Genomic DNA, 17,643 nt, shown 5'->3' on the forward strand with positions numbered 1-17,643 from the left:
TAACAAGAGCAGTCTGACTGACCACTAGTAAGCTGTTAACCAATTACTTAGCAGCACAGAAAATGAGAAATCAGCCTACATCCACTTTAAAAAAGTTTGATATCTTACAAGCTGTATATATATGTGATTCCTTAATGACAGCTTGTAAACTTTCAAATTGTAACCATAGCTACAACATGACAAACCAGTATGTTTTAATGAACTCCTGTTTATCAGATGTACACTGCAGCAATCAGAGTCCCCTAAAAGCCATTTCTCAGAGCAGGTACCTCGTCTGCCTTGCCTGTCCTATGGATCTTTGTGTTCCATATCTGGTCCCTGCTTTATGTGTCCCACCAGGTTCTGAAATCATTTGGAAACTTCATTTTCAGAGACAGAATGTGTGTGTGTGTGTGTGTGTGTGTGTGTGTGTGTGTGTGTGTGTGTGTGTGTGTGTGTGTGTGTGTGTGTGTGTGTGTGTGTGTGTGTGTGTGTGTGTGTGTGTGTGTGTGTGTGTGTGTGTGTGTGTGTGTGCATGTGTGCGCGTGGGTGGGTGTGTGTGTGTGTGTGTGTGTGTGTGTGTGTGTGTGTGTGTGTGTGTGTGTGTGTGTGTGTGTGTGTGTGTGTGTGTTTGCATACCCCTGCCATCCTCACAGCAATGGAAGATCATGCAGAGAATAAATAGTAATCACTATAAACAGTATATCTCTGGTTGGCAAGCCACCACATTGCATATTAGTGATACACTGTAAAAATAGTCAATAAATTTTTCCTTTTGATGACTAACCACAGACTTTTTTGGGGGGGGTATTTTTACTCCAATTTTTTTTGTATTATCAAGCAATCCATTAATCTGTTTGTTCCCTTTGGGCTTGTTCATTCCTTTGAAAAAAGGGGTGAGCAAACTAAAAGCAGGGCCATCATCCAGGAGGAGGAAGAGTGCATTTTTTTGCTTTAAGATTCTACCTGTTCTGTACTGCATATGTCATGTAACCTGCTTAGGGTTAGGCATACAGTAGTCATCAGCAAGGATATGTCACTCACTTTCACAAGTAATATAACCCCTAAGGACTGGACATCTCTCCCTTGAAGACAGTCAAGGATATGTCACTCACTGTCACAAGTGATATAACCCCTAAGGACTGGACATCTCCCGCTTGAAAGACAATCAAGGATATGTCACTCACTTTCACAAGTGATATAACCCCTAAGGACTGGACATCTCCCCCTTGAAGACAATCAAGGATGTGTCACTCACTTTCACAAGTGATATAACCCTTAAGGACTGGACATCTCCCCATTGAAGACAATCAAGGATGTGTCACTCACTTTCACAAGTGATATAACCCCTAAGGACTGGACATCTCCCCCTTGAAAGACAATCAAGGATGTGTCACTAACTTTCACAAGTGATATATTCCCTAAGAACTGGACAGCCCCTCCTTGAAGACAATCAAGGATGTGTAGCACTTTCACAAGTGATATAACCCCAAAGGACTGGACATCTCCCCCTTGAAAGACAATCAAGGATGTGTCACTCACTTTCACAAGTGATATAACCCTTAAGGACTGGACATCTCCCCCTTGAAAGACAATCAAGGATGTGTCACTCACTTTCACAAGTGATATATTCCCTAAGAACTGGACATCCCCCCCCTTGAAGACAATCAAGGATGTGTAACACTTTCACAAGTGATATAACCCCTAAGGACTGGACATCTCCCCCTTGAAAAACAATCAAGGATGTGTCACTCACTTTCACAAGTGATATAACCCCTAAGGACTGGACATCTCCCCCTTGAAAGACAATCAAGGATGTGTCACTAACTTTCACAAGTGATATATTCCCTAAGAACTGGACATCCCCCCCTTGAAGACAATCAAGGATGTGTAACACTTTCACAAGTGATATAACCCCAAAGGACTGGACATGTCCCCCTTGAAAGACAATCAAGGATGTGTCACTCACTTTCACAAGTGATATAACCCTTAAGGACTGGACATCTCCCCCTTGAAAGACAATCAAGGATGTGTCACTCACTTTCACAAGTGATATATTCCCTAAGAACTGGGCATCCCCCCCTTGAAGACAATCAAGGATGTGTAACACTTTCACAAGTGATATAACCCCTAAGGACTGGACATCTCCCCCTTGAAAGACAATCAAGGATGTGTCACTCACTTTCACAAGTGATATAACCCCTAAGGACTGGACATCTCATCCTTGAAGACAATCAAGGATGTGTCACTCACTTTCACAAGTGATATAACCCCTAAGGACTGGACATCTCCCCATTGAAAGACAATCAAGGATGTGTCACTCACTTTCACAAGTGATATAACCCCTAAGGACTGGACATCTCCCCCTTGAAAGACAATCAAGGATGTGTCACTCACTTTCACAAGTGATATAACCCCTAAGGACTGGACATCTCCCCCTTGAAAGACAATCAAGGATGTGTCACTAACTTTCACAAGTGATATATTCCCTAAGAACTGGACATCCCCCCCTTGAAGACAATCAAGGATGTGTAACACTTTCACAAGTGATATAACCCCAAAGGACTGGACATGTCCCCCTTGAAAGACAATCAAGGATGTGTCACTCACTTTCACAAGTGATATAACCCTTAAGGACTGGACATCTCCCCCTTGAAAGACAATCAAGGATGTGTCACTCACTTTCACAAGTGATATATTCCCTAAGAACTGGGCATCCCCCCTTGAAGACAATCAAGGATGTGTAACACTTTCACAAGTGATATAACCCCTAAGGACTGGACATCTCCCCCTTGAAAGACAATCAAGGATGTGTCACTCACTTTCACAAGTGATATAACCCCTAAGGACTGGACATCTCATCCTTGAAGACAATCAAGGATGTGTCACTCACTTTCACAAGTGATATAACCCCTAAGGACTGGACATCTCCCCCTTGAAAGACAATCAATCATTTGTCACTCACTGTCACAAGTGATATAACCCCTAAGGACTGGACATCTCCCCCTTGAAAGACAATCAAGGATGTGTCACTCACTGTCACAAGTGATATAACCCCTAAGGACTGGACATCTCCCCCTTGAAAAACAATCAAGGATGTGTCACTCACTTTCACAAGTGATATGACCCCTAAGGACTGAACATCTCCCCCATGAAGGCACTCAAGAATATGTCACTCACTTTCACAAGTGATATAACCCCTAAGGACTTGACATCCCCCCCCCCTTGAAAGACAATCAAGGATGTGTCACTCACTTTCACAAGTGATATAACCCCTAAGAACTGGACATCTCCCCCTTGAAGACAATCAAGGATGTGTCACTCACTTTCAGAAGTGATATAACCCCTAAGGACTGGACATCTCCCCCTTGAAGACAATCAAGGATGTGTCACTCACTTTCACAAGTGATATATCCCCTAAGAAATGGACATCTCCCCCTTGAAGACAATCAAGGATATGTTACTCACTTTCACAAGTGTTATAACCCCTAAGGACTGGACATCTCCCCCTCGAAGACAATCAAGGATGTGTCACTCACTTTCACAAGTGATATAACCCCTAAGGACTGGACATCTCCCCCTTGAAGACAATCAAGGATATGTCACTCACTTTCACAAGTGATATAACCCCTAAGGACTGGACATCTCCCCCTTGAAGACAATCAAGGATGTGTCACTCACTTTCACAAGTGATATATCCCCTAAGAAATGGACATCTCCCCCTTGAAGACAATCAAGGATGTGTCACTCACTTTCACAAGTGATATAACCCCTAAGGACTGAACATCTCCCCCTTGAAGGCACTCAAGAATATGTCACTCACTTTCACAAGTGATATAACCCCTAAGGATTGTACATCTCCCCTTTGAAGACAATGCACCAATGTGGTTTTCAGTCCCTACTGGGAAGTCTAATATGAGACCATGTGCACCAGGCACATGCCCAACACCCCTCAAAAAAAGGGGCAAGATAGCTAAACCATGTCATTCCTATCTCCTACACTGAGCACTCCAACTAGTGCCCAAGAAGTAAATGCATTTTGATTTTCCTATCATTAGATATACAGTATTCATTTTCAGGTGAAAAATTATAAATAGTTTATTTTCTGAAATGCAAAGTGATTTGCATTATAGTTATTTCATTCTCACTCATGCTGATTGCATTTGGAACAGGTATTATGAATAGCCCTATACATATTTGCGGTTTCTGTGCATTTTACCATGTACTTTGATGTAGCCAGAAGAAACGGGACCCATTTTGCTAACTTTCAAGTTAGTATTTACTGTGACTACCTTTGACACTGAAACAAATATTTACTAACAGGAAATATAGCAGTCAAATTTCTTTTCAAGTATTTAGAAAATGTGAACATAAAATACTTTGTGTTAAAATTAACTGTGCTATTCTCTCTTTTTTCTACAGAGTGAAACTTTGCAAATTAATCCATTGTACACACTGATTCCAGCAACAATTTGTGTCGCGTTTGGGGTAATGCTGCCAGTGGGTAACCCACCAAATGCCATTGTCTTTAGTTATGGGCATATCCAGATTAAGGATATGGTGAGTTGAAAATGAATTTGTGGATTGTACTTTAGTGGATGGTTAATGAAATGGGTTTCCAAAATACAGATGTAACATAATAATAGCCAATTATGTTATATAAAAGATGAGGCTATAATGCATTCTGTAGCAGTTGTGGGTTTTCAACTCTCTTAATGGTTTATGGCTGCACCCTTTAGTGGAGGTATTTAATGAGAAGCAAGTGTTCATTAATTAATATTTTGATGCATCTGCCATTGTAATCAATTCCTACTTGTATTATTTCAGCTGTAAGTATTTGTGTCTTAATAAATCTCACCTTGCCTCCAGAAATAGGCAAAGAATCCCCTTTCTCCATTACTGTGTTGGCTTAGTTCTTACAATACTTTCTGCTGCCTTATCAGTATAATATTCTATGTGGTTATTGTTATTCTCCTTAAGGATCTGCATCCAAAATCCCAGTCTCTCCTTATATCTTGAGCTTCCCCCATGTTTCATCATAATTATCATCATCATCTTCCCTTTCTACTTTGAAATATAGCTTTCTGCATGTACTATATATAGGAGCCTAAACTATGTAGCTCTGAAACTCAGGTAACCCCAAACCACCTTAATATGTTGGAAGGACCAACTTATCCCATTTGACTCTTGCTCTCTTTTTCCGCCCAGATAAATTCCTTAAACTCTTTACTAATTGCTATCTACAACTTCTCTGGTTGAGAAATAAATGTGCCTGACCTGTGTGTAAAACTAAAGGACTAAAAATATTTTCATTGCTTGTATCTTGCTATTCATATGCATAAAACAGAGCTTCCAATTTCTAAGTTTTTGTACTATCTGTTGTTTAGTCTCTTCCCACGTATCCTTAGCTGCCATAACAGAATCCCTTTTAACCCATACTCCTATGTACTTCATTTTATCATGTCCCCATAAATATGGCTATTTCTGAACTAATTTGTATGTGGGTACATAGTTTACAACTATTCCCCTTGTTTTATCTTGATTAATTTTGTAGCCCGAAAACACTTGAAACTGTCTCAGAATGTTCCACAACACTGAAATGTCCTTTACAGTTTTTTTCAGGTACAAAAAAATATCAACTGCAAATAAAGCCAACTTTTGTTGATTGCCATACCAATTATATCCTTGAATTTCTAAGTCCTAAATATAACACAACTAGCAAACGGGAAAGGGGACACACCTGCCTGGTTCTCCTGCTCAAACAGAACTTATCAGAAAGGAACATCCCCACCTTAATTTTTGCCTCCAATCCCTCATATATCCTCCTAATTAACCTGATTATTTTGTCAGGGAATGCAAATGCTTCCACTGCCCAACTCATAAAATCCCAGCTAAGTCTGTTAAATGTTTTCTCTGCATCAAGACCCACCAACAACAGTGGTATTTTCTTACATCCTGCTTCACTGTAGATCATCATTGTTATATTAATGTAAAATGTTTGCCTCCCCTCCACCAAAACCCTATCGATCTTCTAAAAAGAAGAATGATAGTTTCCCTTTACACGTTGCAAGAGGGCTGGATATAAGCACCATAAGCGACACACCAACTTTAGAAACGCTTCTACAATTAATGATGCCTCAAAAGGCAGTTCTAATATGCTCAATATTTCTTCCACTTCTTTATCCCCCATAGAGATTGATCTACTGCACAAAGGTAAGGGATTTATAGGTTCCTATGAGTACAAAGAAAATGCATTATATCTAATGCGTTTCCATTGACACATGTAGAGCGAACAGGCAAAACAGCGAAGCGGCTGTTCAGCGAATTCTTTCCCTGGGAAAGAAGTCGCTTGACCGCTTCGTTGTTTTGCCATGTTCTGAAGTGTAGTGTGGTCCCTTATCCAGTATAGCTCCCGAGCGTGACTGTGCAACAGTTATTGACCTTAGGGTTAGGGTGCGGGTTAAGGTAAGTGCATATGTATGAAAGTGTTTAGTGTTTTATATTTCATGTTAAATGATTGGTTGAGTTGTGTGTATGTGTTCTCAGTTGTTTACTTTTGTTTTGGGAGTAGAATTAGGGTTAAGGTAAGTGTGTATCTGTTTGGAGCTGTTTATGTAAATGTGCGAGAGTTACTGACCTTAGGGTTAGGGTGCGGGTTAAGGTAAGTGCGTATGGTTTAAAATGTTTACTGTTTTTTTTGTTAAATGTATGTTTGGGTTATGTGCATATGTGTATTTAGTTGTTTACTGGTTTTTGGGGGGTATAATTAGGATTGGGTATGTGTGTATGTGTTTGGAAGTGTGTAATGTTTTTTCTTTTACGTGAGTTGGAACAGCGATTTCTTTCCCTAGGAAAGAAATCACTGTTCTGTGGATTCGACATTTTCAGCTGTCGCTGAAAATGTGTCGATGTAACATCGTTCGCTGTTTTAAGCGTTCAATGTTGCAATATAGACCCAGGATTTATACCCATTTATACACTTCTAATTTGTCTAAAAGACCATGTACTTACCAAAAATGTATTTTATTTTAAGGATGAATGTTATCTACAGTTAAAAGGGACTGCTATGGGGGCATCATTTGCACCAATCTATGCAGATCTATTTATGGCTTATGTTGAAGAACAGGTTATTTATGACCCCACACACAATATTTATTTGGAGTCCATGGATATCTGGTGCCATTATTTGGACAATTGTTGGTTAACCTGGTGTTCTGATACAGATTATGTCATGGAATTTGTTGAATATCTCAATGAGAATAAATGGGGACTACACTTTACACTTAATTTTGATTCCACGCGTATTACATTTTTGGATGTGGATATTCATGTGGAGGAAAATGGAACCTTAACTACTAAAGTTTTTAGGAAACATCCACAAACAAACACACTTTTACAAGCTAAAAGTTGTCATCCACGGCATATTATTAAGAACAGTCCAAAAGCCCAGTTTATGCGATTCCATAGGGTTTGTTCTTCAGATGAATCTAATCTTTTACTATTCAAGAACAATAACTTACCAATAGATTTCTTGACCAGGGATATAGATATGAGGACATTATTCAATCTAGGGATGCAGTCAGACAGATGGACAGGACAAATCTGCTTAAATATAGCAAAATAATAGGTCATAGTAGACATTTGCTTAGGTTCACTACCAGTTACTGTAACAATACATCATTTTTAATGGAACTGATGCACAGACATTGGGGTATATTATTGTCTGATGACACCTTGAGGGAATTTATACCCTCTAGGTGTTTTTCTTACAGAAAAGGCAAGATGCTGGGTAATATGTTAAATCATCACAAGAAAGTAGACAACAGGACCATTGGGCTGCAGCAACATTACAAGGGGAGATACTAAAGGGCTGTCCTACTTGCAACCATTGTAGTTTTTGTCAATATATATTCAAAACTACACAGTTTAGTACTCAAAATACGCCACGGGTCTTGATATATATGTTTATGGTGATTGTCAATCAGACTGGGTCATTTATTTGGCTTTGTGTACATACCCTGCTTTTTATGTTGGACACACTTCTTGTCCACTAAAACTACATATTTCTGAGCACCTTAGTGATATTAAATGTGGCCGTCAATCAAATGCTCTACATAAACATAAAATCAGGCATCCCACAGCCAGGTTTAGATTCATTATTATAGAGTTATGTTTAAAAGTGATGACAAGATAGGTTGGCATAATATATTAAATAGGAAAGAAAAGAAATGGATTATTTTATTGAGCACTTTTTTCTCCAGGACTTAATGAGCACTTGCAATTAACCAATAAGAGCTGCATGGTTAGTATTTAAAGAGGGGGAATGACACAATGCGGGTATTGCACTGAAGAAGGCTTTGTAGTTGAAACTGGTATGCTTATTTTATCCCTATTTGGGGCATGGTTTTTAAGTGATTAAACTGTTTTGTTGCATGATATACCTGAAGAAATTCTGAAACAACCAGTTTATATAGTTTCACCTGTAAGATAGCAGATTGTATGCAACCTTTTAGAACACGATGAAATCTTTCAATGAGATCGAAGTTTTAAAACATTGAATATTCTGAATTGAGATCTCCATGCAGCGCGGAATGAGAAACATTTCCCTTTTCCTCACTGTAGTGCTATCTCAGAGTTGGTATATTTAAATAGCAGGGGGTGTGGGGGGGTACAGGGGGGCTTTGAACCTTCAGTCATATGGTTTCGGCCATATGAAATTCAAAGTTTGAAAACTTCGATCATCTGAAATAGACCCATATATATATATATATATATATATATATATATATATATATATATATATATATATATACACATACATTATATATATATATATATATATATATATATATATATATATATATATATATACATATATATATATATATATATATATATATATATATATATATATATATATATATACACATACACACACACATATATGGTTCCACTTTACAATCCCGAAATACTGAAATATCGAAATTCTGTATCTCGAGACTGTAAAGCCAAAAACTGAAAAACCCGAAACCCCAAAACCGCTAAATTCAAAATAGTGACTGCCACATACACACTCCACACACAAACAACACACATACACCTTCCTCCCTAACCAACAAAACACACACAAACACAACAAAACAAACACATGCACGGACCCTACATATAAGCAGGGGGACAAGCCCCCCCCTGTGCCCCCCACACCACCGTTACTTATATATACCAATTACGTGGTCGCACTAAAAACACAAACACACAAAAACCAGTACTACACATTCTACACTCCCATTACACAAACACACATCACATAGGTGCAAATACCACCACTCTCAACACACACACTGACAATCTTACTTACCTATCCTAACCTACACCTCAAAACTCCAAACGCAATCACAGACACTACAATCCCTTCCCAAAACCCCTAGTAAAACATCACTTACTTGAATCTCCAGCTACATCCACATACCACACCACACATCACGAACAGAGGGAATCCCACATCATGTACGTGCCTCCACAACCGCGGGTTCAACATTTTCACATTCGGAATTCTGTACTTTCACACAACTGCAGTTTCAACACTTCAGTCTCGAGCTACTGAAGTTTGATATTTCAGTAGTTCAAGATTCTGAAGTGAAACTGTATATATATATATATATATATATATATATATATATATATATATACATACATATACACACACACACACACAAACACACACACACACACACACACACACACACACACACACACACACACACACACACACACACACACACACACACACACACACACACACACACACACACACACACGTGGATGTGTGTGTGTGTTCTATTCCACAGCTGTTTAGTCAACCATTTATGCTTAACTAAACAGCTGGTCGATAAGTGTCCAAGATCAAACAATTCTTTTTCATTCTTAGAGTTAGTATATATAATTAGCATGGGGTACATGGGGGATTGACCCCCTGCAAAAAACAATGTTTTATTTGTTTGTATTTTTATTTTTGCATGTGCCAAGGTTGCTTCTTGGCATATGCGTACTTGCCTGTCGACGTCCTCAGTTTTGATGTAAAAATTATGATGCTTTGATGCTTAGCGTGTTGACGATGCATGTGTATATATATATATATATATATATATATATATATATATATAACCGGAAGATCAACAACTGAGATGACTGACAGTTTAAAAGCCAGACGCTGAGAACACCGACATGTTAAGGTAAGTGGGCGATAGTGACTGACTTTAGGGTTAGGGGCAGGTTAAGTGAGTTAGGGTTAGGGTGCGGGTTAGGTGAGTGTGCGATAGTGATGGACTTTAGGGTTAGGGTTTGGGTTAAGGTTAGTGTATAGATAGTTGTGTATGTAAGGTTTAGTGTAGGTTTGTAAGGTTTTTGGTGTGCTTGTGTTGTGTGTGTGTTTTTCGGAAAAGGTATTTATTTTGTTTTGTTGATTGTCGGGATTGTGGTTTGTCAGGCATGTGAAGTTTCATGCTTTTAAACTGTCGGTCATCTCAGTTGTTGATCTTCCGGTCTTGGTGTTCTCGTCGTCTGTGTTTTGGAGTGTCGGTGTTTTCAAGTAGACCCATATATATATATATATATATATATATATATACACATACGCATACATATAGCCATAAAGATATGTAAATATATATTTTTTAGTCTGTATTACAGTCTGGTGACACATTTGTTCTTTTAGACTTTTCATTACCTAAACTGAGATTTCAGTCTAACAACTCATTCATTTCTTCCAAATATACTGAATATGTTTATTAAGGCTCTTCCACCAGCAGAACTTTCTTTGTGTGATTCACATTTGCATGCTGAATGTTTAATTTCTCTAAGCTATTAACGCAGGTGCATTTAGCACAACTCTTTGACCATACAGATAAAATATCTGTGTCAGTGGTAAACAAGACAGTGTTTACAACTCCACAGTCACCTATCTAATCAACCTGCCAACATGTTTGTGCAAATCATCCATCTAAAAAAGATAATAGACATACAGCTATAAAACTAATAAGCTTTCTGTGATAACAATCTTATTAAAATGTATGTACCACTCTGTATTCCAATATACATACAAAGCAGTGCATAACAACAAAAGTGTCTTCGAATAATTACTTTTGCAATTGAAAAAATCCTAGGGTTCATATTATATGATTGAACGCTAGAAATAGCGAACCATCTATTATCGAACCCAAATGCACGAAACCACAACATTTTGAAGGAATGGATCAGCGAATTTTTTTCCAAGGGGAAAAATTTCGCTGATCCAAAAATATCACACCGCAGTGAAGAAAACAGCAAGGTCCGGAGAATTGCCAGCAAATTTGTTCCCTGGGCAAAAATTCACTGATCCATTCCTTTGATATTCTGTGGTTTCGTGCATTTGGGTTTGACAAATGAATGTTCACTATTTCTAGCATTTGCTCATGTAATAGGACCCCCAAATCCTATTGTCATGTGATATAATTCATTAGAAAGTGTATCATCTACTGTAGATTTATCAGAACAATGAAGAAGGATATTTATACCAGTCTCTTTTCTGCATTACATTTTAAAACCACACATTTACTGTTTACATTTTGCAACAAAGCATTAAATTCATCCTGGTCACTCTTATAAATCATAAAATATCATACAAGCACATATGTCATAAATGAATTCTGTCATGGGTTATATTTATTGTTGTTCTGTTCCCACCATTACATCATTGCATATACATATGTCTTTTTTAAGTATTTATTTTCTTTTTCAAGTATTTATTCATTTGATAATCAAGTAAGTTCAATAAAAATGAGCAGTTCTTTCTCAGAGTCATATTATGAAAGAGAATTAAATTCATCATTATGGGATCAGTTTTATTAGCAGCCCACAGTCCTAACCCTCTGTTCTGAACTGACATATGAGGTGCCACTGCTGTTCCTCAACTATACTAGTACATTTGATCATATGCTGAAATGTTATTAACATCATCTCTGAAAGCTGGATTAGGAAGTCCTGCATTTTTCTCATACAAGTTCACCCTATCTACCTATTCATTAATAAATATAAACAATAATTCTACAGCCATATTAACTAGATGGCACCCTCATATATTTGAATATTACCTATAATGTTCAAAATCTCCATTATGTCTTTGAAATGTGAACATATATGGTGATTAATGGATGCAGTTTCAAATAAAAAAACTAAAGGAATATTTTATGTTAAACTGTCATCAGACATAGCTACTGATGGAGGAGATTGTTTAATTGGGTTACTTATTCAGTGGTGGAGGAACTATGCCATGTATTATACATAAATAAATAATGACTTACTGAACTCATATAGATTGCAGACTCAAAAAATGTTTGTGTTGAAGTTTAATGCAAAGTTACATTTGATTTAAAAAATACTTTTATAATGCAATGGATTATTTAGATATTCTAACAGCACACAGTGTTTCATGTTTTAAATTATTATGGTAATCTCTGTCAGCCTTGTTTATAATTATCTATTCTCCTTTTGTGACTATGTCAAACCTTTTATTTCATGGATAGTTTTTATTATAATTTTTGATGTGAAGAAACTAATCAGGATTTCTTGCAATTTCTTCAACGTATACAGTTTTAAAACTTTTGACAAGGAAAACTAGGGGGCATTAAAGTTCAGTCCTTAACTGTGATCCTGTAAGGATGCTTCTTTCCTCCTGTATTATATTTTAAAAAAATAGATTCTAGTTTAGTGTTCTACCAAACTTTAACCTCAAGAACATCTTAAATTGAGTGACAAAAGTAGTAGAAATTAATGGTAAAGCTTTTTAAAAGCCTTCAGTTTGATTACTACAAAGTCATTGCAGTAAATCTACTGTGTGGTTACAAGAACATCCTTCTGAAGAAGTCCAGCAGATGTTGAATGAAAGCACTTAACTTGTGAAAAAAAGGTTTGGAACTTAACCTCGGTGTCCATTGGTGCTTTTGTACTAAGTGGAGTGAGTTTTCCTGGATACTAAGTTCGGTGGTTACAAGAACATATCTCACTGTAATCACAACTTGTTACAAGACACCCATTCCCCACTGCTGCTGCATCCATTGAGTTCCCCCACATGGGGCATGCATCCTTCCTGCAGTAGAAATACAAGCTTTCACAGTTGTTGATAGAAGGCACTTTTTGATGAGTTGTGTCACAATTAAGTGAAGACACGATAACATGTTATGAATGTTGAAACTGTCTTTTTTTCCCAATGGAGCTCCACTTCTACCCTTTGCATCCAGTTCAGAACTATCAGTATCACAAGCTACAGAACAAAAAAATGAGAGTTGTACTCTCACTTGATGTATCTGATTCAAAATTCGTATGCCTTATACTAGATTTCTACTTAATTTTAGATTTGGATTTTTTATCCTGTTTCTTGCTCCATGAAAACTGTGTTCTGATTTATATTTGTTCTAATCTGTCTCGCTCAAATTTGTTGCTCTTCTGTTTTTTTTTCATCAGTTTCAAGAGCCATAAAAATGTTAGTTAACTTACCAAGGTATTTCTTATAATCCATGCATGATGAACAGACATGTTGTTTCAGTCTGTTTGGTTTTATCTAACAACATAAATTCTTTCCTAAACTGTTCCTTTTTCAGGCGCTTCATAAGTTTCACAATATGCTTTGCTCATCTCTAACCATGAAGTAGTTCTTCTCTCACATAGCCCAAACCCAATAACTTCAGTGCCTAAAGAACATTTGGTACCAAACTCCACCTGCAGCATGGCTCATATGCTAATAAGAAGGGCTGCTAGAAAACTGCACCTGAAATTATTTCAATATTCCCATCAGCCTGCGTACAGAATCCTTAATGTTTCTACTTTTTATCATATTAACTTAATGTTTGTTTTTAATGACAGAAACAATTTATAATATCAAAGAAAACCCAGAGAAGAATGACAGCAGTTTAACAAAACATTAAATCTACATTAGGAATGTCCACAAAACATTAAGTATATGGTAGGAAAGACAAAATTTAAATGATTTATTCTAAGCCTGGTTTTGTCATTTTTGATGTTGTGATCACAGGAAACCTAAAATAGCCAGAAACTGTGTTAATGACATAGAAACTTAAACAGCAGTTATGAGAAGAGGTGAAATGTTCCTGTTAACCTTGATGAGGTAGACCACAAATTTTATTTTAAATGATAGGAAGGGTTTTGTCTGCTATAAATAATGTATCATAAAAAAACATTTTAATTTAACTATAAGAGAATTTTCAAGGCTTAGCTATTTAAACCACTGCATATGAGATAATAATTTGATGTATGTTTTGATGTTCTGATTTCAGGTTACAAAACACACAGGAAAACATATTAGAATATGAGACATATTATCTAAATCAATTTCAAATGCACAAACTGCGTGAAACAAAATCACAATGCACAATGCCCTGGTCATTTGGAAATTAAATGTTACTACTAAATATATTGTCTTGGGAGTAAGCACTAATTCATTAATTGATTTACAAGTTCAGTATTCAGAAAAAAATCAAACAGCGAATTAAAAATAAAAAAATACACTACAACTGACAATAGAACGAGCAACAATATTTATTAGTTTCTTAAGCATGTTTGTCTCACAGTAAACATGCACAAAGAATGCCAAACTGATAAACCTACTGACATAGCAAATAAAACCCAAAGAAACCTAAAGATGTTCCTGCTCGGTGCTAGGAGATTAAACAATAAACTTTACACCCTACAAGCTTTCATCACTCTAGAGAATATAGACATATATACCATTACCAAGACAAGGTTTAAATCTCAGAAAGTCCTCCGGCAGTGCAAGGCTTCAGTGCCATATACACATTTAAGACATCAACTGCACAGACAAGGACAAAAGGTGGATGAGTCTCGATCTGCATTAGAAAATAATTTATAACTCTAGGTTGGTTAAAGAGGATGATGCCCTGGAGTTTATCCATGTGCATGTCACCAAAGTTCCATTCCATAACCAAGCAATCTATGGGTCACCTTCTGTGTCCCAAGAATCCCATAGCTTATACCAAAACCTACTGAAAACACTCACCATTAAACCAAATACCCTACTCATGGGAGATTTTTAACTACCCCTGTTTAGACAGGGAAATATTCACTGCCTCAGACTTACAGGCACAATGATTACTGTACTTTATTAACACAAATACCCTTGACAAGATAGTGCCTCCTAGATATCCAAAGAACTAATACCACCCTAAACACCTGTTCAAAAGACCTAAACATCTACCAAAACACAGATAGGACATTTTTCACACAGAATATCTCTTTTATGGAGTATACTCCCCTTAGAGGTTAAACAGAGTAGCTGTTGACCCCTTTTTAAGCATAACCTGGATGACTGGATGGGCAATCAGAAGTACACCCCTGGTGTAGCCCCTTTAGCTCTTATAGAAAGGGGCCAATACTTTGTCAGGGTATGGTATTAATTCATGTCTTGCTAAGTAGGTGGGATCATTGGCAAGGCTACAAATTGTGCCCTGAATCAACAGCCTAGTCTGAACCTATGAATCTAAATAAATTTGAACTTGAATGTGAAAAGGCAGTCCTGTCAAGATCTACTGCATACTTCTCAGCTGTCCAGATTTTCACATAATGTCCAGATTTTTGCCTAGTATTTTTGGTCTGTTCCTCATAAAACTTGGGGTTTTCTGGCAAATCACTGAAGATTGAAGTCTCTAAATAGTAACACATCTGAGTTTCAGAGTTTATATTGTTCAGCAATTTCATGCTAACACAAAACTTGTTGGTCTAACAACTTTCTATATGCATAAGACCTATATTTAAAATGTGTCTTTTTAGGCTTTGCCCGGATTTCTTGAGCTAAGAGTTTGACAGGTATGATGTATTGTAACAATAATGTAAACAAAAAAGAATGCTGTGAAGTCCAGGGAAATGTGCAGTCAAAATTCAAACAAGCCTCATGTACTGGATATGTCTATAAGCATCAAAGGTAGAATTTTCCTATTTTTAATAATTTCTTAGAATGTGTGCTAAAAGAAACACAGGTGACTAAAATGAATTTGTATGTTTAACAGAAATCTGGAAAATAAGCTGACTGTGGCAAGAGTTGATACTTTGAAAACTGAAAATGTATCAGATGTACTAAGACAAGAATGTAGGTCAGAGTGTTGGCAAATAACAAATGTTAAGAATCAGTAAACAAAATATTGAATTTAAGGTAAACAAAGTTATTTTGTCCAAAGATAGCTTTGAAGCATTGCAGTTTAAAGGCACTGAAAAGAAAGTCTGGGACCTGGGTGCTATTTGCTAACATGTTTAGGATACTAAGAAAATCCATTTGGTCAAAAGCTATTGAAATTTGGATATAAAAAATAAGACCAGAAGCTATTTCAAACTGCAACATATATGAAAGCTAATTCTCCTATTCTGAATTATTTAGCTTGTGAAAAGCTAGGAATGGTAAAATAATTTCATAGTAGCCAAGTATATAATCAGATTACTGAAACACGTCTTGGTGCACTTTCTGATGAAATAAAAGGAACAAAAGTGCTTAAAGCACTAAGGTGGATGGTCCATTTTTTGTTCTCCAGCAGACATTTGGTACAGATCGACAAGTTTTTTTCAACATATATAATCAGAGTATTGCGTTTTACTATATGTCATGCATTTTCTCAGTTCTATTCTCTTTTCTTGTGTAAGTGTCAATATCTGAAAGCACAAGTTAAGAGCCATCTCTAAAATCCTACAATGTGAAACTATCTACTTTTTAGAAAAAGTACTGGGCATCCACAAACAGTTGAAAATGTATTACTTGTTGCTTAATTTACAATGCTAAATATCAAGATCTATTCTGACACTAAGGAACAGTATTAATCCCAACCACCTTTTTTATTATGCATTACAAACTTGGTATTGCCGTCAGGTATACAAAATAGCTTGTCAAATAAAATTTACCATTTAGTAATGACGTTTGGTGTAACTAGCAGCTCGAGCTGTTATCTGCACCAGTGGAACTGCATGCTGTAGGCTCTTAAAACTAAAATCATTATTACCAAAAAGCAGTCTTATAAACAAGATCTTCCTGGTCTAACAAGCTTTAATTGCACATCTTTTTTCCATTTTGCAGGTAAAAGCTGGCTTTGGTGTAAACCTGATTGGGATTGCAGCAGTGATGCTGGCTACTACTACATGGGGCACCCACCTATTTCAATTGAATACATTTCCAGATTGGGCAATCCCTCAAAATCTGACACATACTTTACCATAATATGTGACCAAAGAAGACTACAGGCCAGGAATGAAAACAGTTAAAGTGACCTTGTGGCAACTGGAACAGAAGATCGGTCAAGTACAGTGTTACTTGGAACCATTTGTTGAAACCTTGAGGACCTATCAAAATCCTTAAGTGAAGCTTGTGCATTATTGCAAAAGGATCGCTGTCACTTTAGAACATGTAAGAAAATGCTAGAGTTGTTTTAAATCAGTTGTACTATACCGCACAAAACTGCAATAATTACTTTACAGAATTACCGGACATTTATAGCAGCACCTAAATCTATAATAAACTTACCCCTAAATACAGTCTTTATTAAATCCAAATAACTCATTTGCATCTCACAGCTGGGTTGTTGCATTTACTGTAGATCAAATGTAGAACTGCAAGTA

The 17,643-nt window shown here is 36.8% G+C and overlaps 1 protein-coding gene across 3 annotated transcripts in view; it reads left to right on the plus strand.

The window, feature by feature from the left end:
• Positions 1 to 17,643, plus strand: part of SLC13A4 (solute carrier family 13 member 4) — a 378,128-nt gene that overhangs the window by 360,050 nt on the left and 435 nt on the right. For all 3 annotated transcript variants that reach the window (XM_044087466.1, XM_044087465.1, XM_044087467.1), the window contains 2 exons: positions 4,402 to 4,539; positions 17,105 to 17,643. The exon at positions 17,105 to 17,643 is cut by the window's right edge and continues 435 nt beyond it. In XM_044087466.1, coding sequence (XP_043943401.1) covers positions 4,402 to 4,539; positions 17,105 to 17,245 — 279 coding nt within the window. In that variant the 3' untranslated portion in view covers positions 17,246 to 17,643. The remainder of the gene's footprint in view (positions 1 to 4,401; positions 4,540 to 17,104) is intronic.

This window comes from Protopterus annectens, chromosome 11.part0 (assembly GCF_019279795.1).
Source record: "Protopterus annectens isolate FY-2018-M chromosome 11.part0, PAN1.0, whole genome shotgun sequence".
NCBI classification, from domain to species: domain Eukaryota; kingdom Metazoa; phylum Chordata; order Ceratodontiformes; family Protopteridae; genus Protopterus; species Protopterus annectens.